This window comes from Carlito syrichta, unplaced genomic scaffold, assembly GCF_000164805.1.
Source record: "Carlito syrichta isolate Samal-C Ts95f unplaced genomic scaffold, Tarsius_syrichta-2.0.1 Scaffold47747, whole genome shotgun sequence".
In the NCBI taxonomy this organism is placed as follows: domain Eukaryota; kingdom Metazoa; phylum Chordata; class Mammalia; order Primates; family Tarsiidae; genus Carlito; species Carlito syrichta.
Window position 1 is genome coordinate 159,274 of NW_006991843.1, and position 6,000 is coordinate 165,273.

The 6,000-nt window shown below is 49.9% G+C and overlaps 1 protein-coding gene across 1 annotated transcript in view; it reads right to left on the reverse strand.

The window, feature by feature from the left end:
- FAT4 (FAT atypical cadherin 4) overlaps positions 1-5,995 on the reverse strand; it is a gene marked incomplete at both ends in the record, with an annotated part of 164,477 nt that extends 158,482 nt beyond the window's left edge. Inside the window, one exon of the mRNA XM_021707583.1 lies at positions 2,444-5,995. Coding sequence (XP_021563258.1) covers positions 2,444-5,995 — 3,552 coding nt within the window. The remainder of the gene's footprint in view (positions 1-2,443) is intronic.
- Positions 5,996-6,000: the final 5 nt, after the last annotated feature.

A 6,000-nucleotide genomic window follows, 5' to 3' on the forward strand; every position in this document is an offset into this window, starting at 1 on the left:
CGGGAGGGAGCGATCCCAGAGCCCTGTCCTCATCCCTCTGCCCCAGGTGTCAGGGCGACAGGAAGCACGCAGAGGAAGTGGCTTCCTCCTTGCCCGCTGACCTGCTGCTTGTCTAGGGAATGGGATCAGTCATGCCTCTGCCAGAAACCTGAGTAAGCAACCCAGATGCTTATCAGTGTCCACGAATACAGCTTAAGAATACGCTGGACAAAGTCCAATTAAACAAGCAATGTAAAAACCACCTCTGACAACAAAGAGAAGTTGTCACTTTTTTTTTCAGAATCACAGCAAATTCATCATTTAAGCAGACAGGAAAAAAGTACTTGATTGTATATACTTGAAAGGTACAACCAATAATAGTATGAAATTCTAGCTCTCAACTACTGCTTTCAATATTCTTTGGAAAAAAACACATTTGCTTTTAATTTTAGAAGTGGTTGGATCATGGGAGCTCAAATTTGGTTTACAACTTCAGCTTAAGTTCAGAGAAGATACTCTGACAAACTGAAGATACTCTTTAATTTAAAAAAAATCAGATTGACTTCTCCCCATATTTTTAAATGAGTAGGTAAATAAATGATAATTATTCATATTGGTGCTACTAGATTTATTAAAAAGTAGTAGGCTTTTTAATAAATCTACATCATCCCCTACTAATAAAGAAATAATTTATGATTATTACTTTGTAATCCTCATGCCTGTTGCAAAGGCAGCACGATTTAATACATTCAGGCTAAGCCAATCTTTGCATATCTAATCAGCAAATAACAAGACACAATAAATCTTCTCACGATTACACTGAATATTTATTCTGCTTCTCCACAGTATTCTAATAAAATGCAGTGCACTGAACCAAACAGCAACACCTAATGAAACGATTTGCTTCATAGTTTAACAAAACACCTAAAGTCTGGAATGACTTAATTGTCTGTCTTCAATAAATAACTTAGTTTTCACATTAATCAAATCTCTTCAACTGAGAAAGAATTCCAGAGAAGAAAGGTAGAGACAAGGCGTGGTTTTAGAAGATAAGTAACTTCACAATCCAAATAAATTACATATAAATCATGGCCTGAGCTCCACCAAATAGCTCCACATAGAAGGCTAACATTGAAATATATTTTTAAAATAATTAGGTAAAAGAGGAGATTGGGTCTAGAAATGCTTTCAGGGCCACATATGTAAGACAAAATTGAATTCCACCTAGAATTATCTCTCTGTTAAGAATCATCTCCAATATATCTCCTAAAACCTCTATGCCATGAAAATGCTGTTCCATCTACAGAACAGACACAGCCAGCTATTAAGGGTGGAAAAATCACAGGGAACACTAAAAGATAATAATAATAGACGAGCACTTTAAAGGAAGAAAATCCCCCTAAAAAGAAAAGCAAGCAAGAAAACAAACACATGAGCCTCAATTTCACCAGCATGTTGTATCTGGGTCCCTGCCAAGTATCACAAACCACATTTGATATTTTGTGTTTTTGGCTGGGTGACACCAGAATGTCTCTGAGGGGAGTTTGGGGGTGGGATGAGCTCAGAAAACAGCTAAGAGCTGTTCCGGAGTGGAGCTGCATCATTTCAAGTTGAGGATCAAAACAACCTGAGCAGGAGTTCGATTAAAAAAACAAATCAGTGGTACACAGAGGTGGTAGGCTAATACAGCCCCCGGGAAGGGTGGGCTTGGAATTCTTCTGGCTGATGCTATGAAACTCTACTTTCTTCCCCATCAGCAGACCGAACATGTACCTGTCCGTGGCACTGAACAACGCAGCTTTGTCTCGAGAAACAGCCTCTAATCTCTGATCATTCACACCCCACTGCATGCTTTAGTTTAAGAAGGAAGAGGAAGGATTACCCCAAGTCAGAAGATAGTGCCTAAAACGAGAAGGCAGATGAAATCAGGAATCTCCCAAAACTTGGCTCAGCGCGTTAAAATTAGTCATCGTCTATAAAGAAACTGCCAAGACTGCTGAGGACGTGAAAGCTAATACCATCCTGGTGTAAACTCTCAGCCTGTGCCCGCTCACCACACCCCCTGAAAAGCTACGGTGTGATGCTGATTTCTACCAAAGCTCTTCATTCTGGAATAGGCATTCCTGAATTCTATTTCAGTGTCCATCCTTACGGAGAGGAGCTTAAGTTAGTGCAGTGAGCTAGCCTAGATAAATGGATATATATTTCTCTTTAGCCTTATACATTAGATGGCCATAAGGTAAACTATAAAGTGAAAAAAAAATGCTTCTTGCTTAGTTTGAACCAGGACTGAAGCTAAATTGCATGCAATTCTGTTCGTCTTTGTGACATAACATTTTATGTGTCCCCGTCTCTAAAACTAACAATAGACAATAACAGTGAACAATGATAGCAAGTGAACGTGGGGAGAACGCTCTTTCTGAAAAGCACACCAACAAGTAACAGATGACTACAAGATCATTACCTCTGCTCTCTGTGTTCTGGGGAAAGCAGCTGATTTTTCTAAGGCATAAACATCCACCAGGTAGAGACACGCTCCTTGCTCTCGGTCCAGAATGGCCGCTGTCTGAATGACACCGCTGTGTCTCCCGATGGTGAAGAGGCGGCCAACAGTCTTTTCTTCACAACGCACTGACACAATGTAATACTCGACCAGCGCCTCAGATCCTCTGGGGCTAGCTGCCTCGATTGATATCACGTTGGTGCCAATGGGCTCCCCTTCCTTCAAAATAGTTATGTATTTGGGTTGGGTAAACACAGGTCCATCCAGGCCCTGAAGAATGACGGTCAATTCGGTGGTGGACTTCCTCCTTTCCGGCCCCAGGTCTGTGGCTGAAACGATGAGGTTGTAAATCAGCTGAGAAGGCACCAGTGCTGAAGCCACCCTCAGGTCTCCACTGTAGCGGTCCACGACAAAGGTGGCCGTGTCCCCATTGACGATCGCATACTCCACCTCTCCATTGGCCCCTTCATCTGGGTCGGCGGCCATGATTGTCGTCAGGACAGAGCCGATCACAGCTGACGGGTCTGCGGCCAGAGCGTTCTGGGAAATAAACATCGGGACGTTGTCGTTGAGGTCCGTCACCAAGATGGTCACATTCTTCAGGGCGTGGCGTCTAGTTTCGATGGGCACCGCCTGATCGTTGGCTTTTACGGTTAGCTCGAAGAGATTAGCGAACTCCCGATCTATTTCAGCATTGGTATATATCGTCCCTCTGACGTCATCAATGGCAAAGTGGTGGCCTCTCGGCATCTGTTGGACGATGGCATAGGACAGCTGCCCGTTGATGTCTGCGTCCGGGTCACGTGCAGTCACTGAGAGGACAGACGTGCCAATGGGAACGTTCTCAGCGATAGACTTGAAGAGATCTCCGGGAGGAAAGCTGGGCGGGTTGTCGTTGAAGTCCCTCACGTGGATGACCACAGACATGGTGGACGAACGGGGGGGCCTCCCTTGGTCTTTGGCTGTTATGTTCAGTTTATACAAAGACTGGGTTTCAAAGTCCAGTTTTTTGGCAAGAAAGATGCTTCCGGTGTTTGGGCTGATGCTGAACGTCCCATGGTTGTTGGTCCCAGTGATCCCGTAGTGTAAGTCGGCGTTGTCACCCGAATCGGAGTCAGTCGCCGTGACAGAGGACACAAGCTCGCCAATCCTCATGTTCTCCAAAACATCCACAAACAGTGTCGACTTAGGGAAAGAGGGGGTGTTGTCATTTTCATCTAAAACCTCGATGCTTAAGGTGCAGGTTGAATTGAGGGGGACAGCCCCTGAATCCACCGCCTGGATTACGAGAAAATAGGCCGGTGTGGCTTCATAGTCCAGCGTGCCCACCAGGGCCACCTGGCCAGAGGTCCTGTCTATCACGAACTGCCTCTCCCCATTGCCTTTTATGATGGAGTAATGAATAAGTCCGTTGTTCCCTTCGTCCACATCGGAGGCGGACACTCTTAAGACCTGCGTCAGGTTGGCGGCCGACTCCGATACGGTCGCTTGGTAAAAGTCTTTCAAAAACTTGGGCGCGTTGTCATTGACGTCCTTTAGGTACACGTGCACGGTGGCCTGGTCCTTGAGAGGCTGAGGGAGCCCCTGGTCTGCAGCCACGACGGTGAAGCTGAATACGGCAGTCCCTCTCCGCCTCATGAGAGACTCCCTGTCAAACTGGCGAGTGCTGGTGATCTCCCCGGTGACAGCATGCAGCTCAAAGTCCGGCTGCACCACCTCAAAGGAATACCTCACTTCGCCGTTCGGCCCGAAGTCTTTGTCCACGGCGCTCACTTTGCCCACAAAGGAGCCGGCTCTCTGCTCCTCTTTGAAGTGAAACGCATAATTGGTGCTGTTGAAAAGAGGCCTGTTATCATTGACATCGTCCAAAATGACAGTGACATTCACAGTGGCGCTGAGGGGCTCCACGGCCCGGTCCGAAGCCACAACAAGCAAGACGTATCTGTCCTGAAGTTCACGGTCCAGTTCACTTTTTATGTACAACTGACCATCTGGAAAAATCCCGAAAGCATCCCCGGCATTGCCTTCAGCAATGGTGTAGGCAATTTCACCATTGGCCCCCGAGTCCTTATCAGAAGCTTGCACTTTAAAGAAGCGAGAATTCACAGGCTCCGCCTCAGACAGGGTGACCTCATAGGAAAGCTGGTCAAACACGGGCGGGTTGTCGTTGACGTCATGGACACACACCGTCAAGATGACGCTGGAGGACAGCTGTGGGACACCCAGGTCAGACGCCAGGATCTCGACCTGGTAGGAGCCGGCGTGGACATCCAGGGGCCCCAGCAGGCTGACAGTGCCGTTCTCGCCATGGATGGCAAACAGGCTCTTGGGGTTTTGCTTGAGGCTGTAGCGCACCTCGCCGTTGACGCCTTCGTCGGGGTCCACAGCTTTGGCTTGGAAAATGCTGTGACCCGCCTGCCAATTCTCCACCACATTCACACTCTCGACCGCCTGCAGGAAATGGGGGGAGTTGTCATTCAAGTCCTTCACCGTTATGTTCACCACAGTGTCCCCGGTCACCGAGCCCCCACTGGCCACCACTTTCAGCTGATAAAAGGCCTGCTCTTCTCTGTCAATCGCGCTGGCTGTGGTCAGCTGCCCGGTGGCCTGGTTGACAGCAAACATACCTTTCTGGTCCCCCGTGGTGATGAGGTAACTCATGTTGGAGTGGAGATCCATGGTGGACGCAGACACAGTCCCCACGTGGTAGCCCAGGGCCACGTTTTCAAAAACCACGAAGCTGTAGGCAGCCTGGCCGAACACCGGGGGGGTGTCCTGAGTGTCCAACACCGTGACGGTCACGATGGCCTGGGCGGGAGACTGCAAGCGGCCCCCGTCAGTGGCCACCACTTGCAACTGGTACGCAGTCTTTTCTTCTCTGTCGAGGGCCATTCTCGTAGAAATAACCCCACTCTGCGGGTGGACCTGAAACCGAGACCGGTCCCCGGCAGAGATGCTGTATCTGATGGTGCCGTTGGGACCGGAGTCTGGGTCGGTGGCAGACACTGTGGTGACGTAGCTGCCTGCAGGTTGGTTCTCCTGAATGTGAGCAAAGTACTGGACGGGGTAGAACACAGGGCTGTTGTCGTTGACATCCAGGACACTCACGTTGACACGGGCCACTGACGCCTGGGGAGGGGTGCCCAGGTCGGTGGCCACCACCAGCAGGGAGTGGAAGGCGTGCTCCTCTCGGTCCAAGGAGGAGAGGGCGCTCAGCCTCCCGGACACGGGGTCCAGGTGGAAGGCCGCGGGGCCGGGCTCCGCCTCCTGCAGGGAGAAGCGCACGGTCCCGTTGTCACCCAGGTCCCCGTCGGTGGCCGCCAGCACCAGCAGCTCCGTCCCCGCCGGGGCGTTCTCCACCACCGACACGTGGTAGCCCTCCGGCCGGCTGAAGGCCGGCTTCTCGTCGTTCACGTCCAGCAGCGTCACCACCAGCTGGGCGTAGGAGACCTTGGGGTGGACGCCCTGGTCGCGCGCGCTGATGTTCAGCACCACCTGGGCCGCCCGCTCGCGGTCCA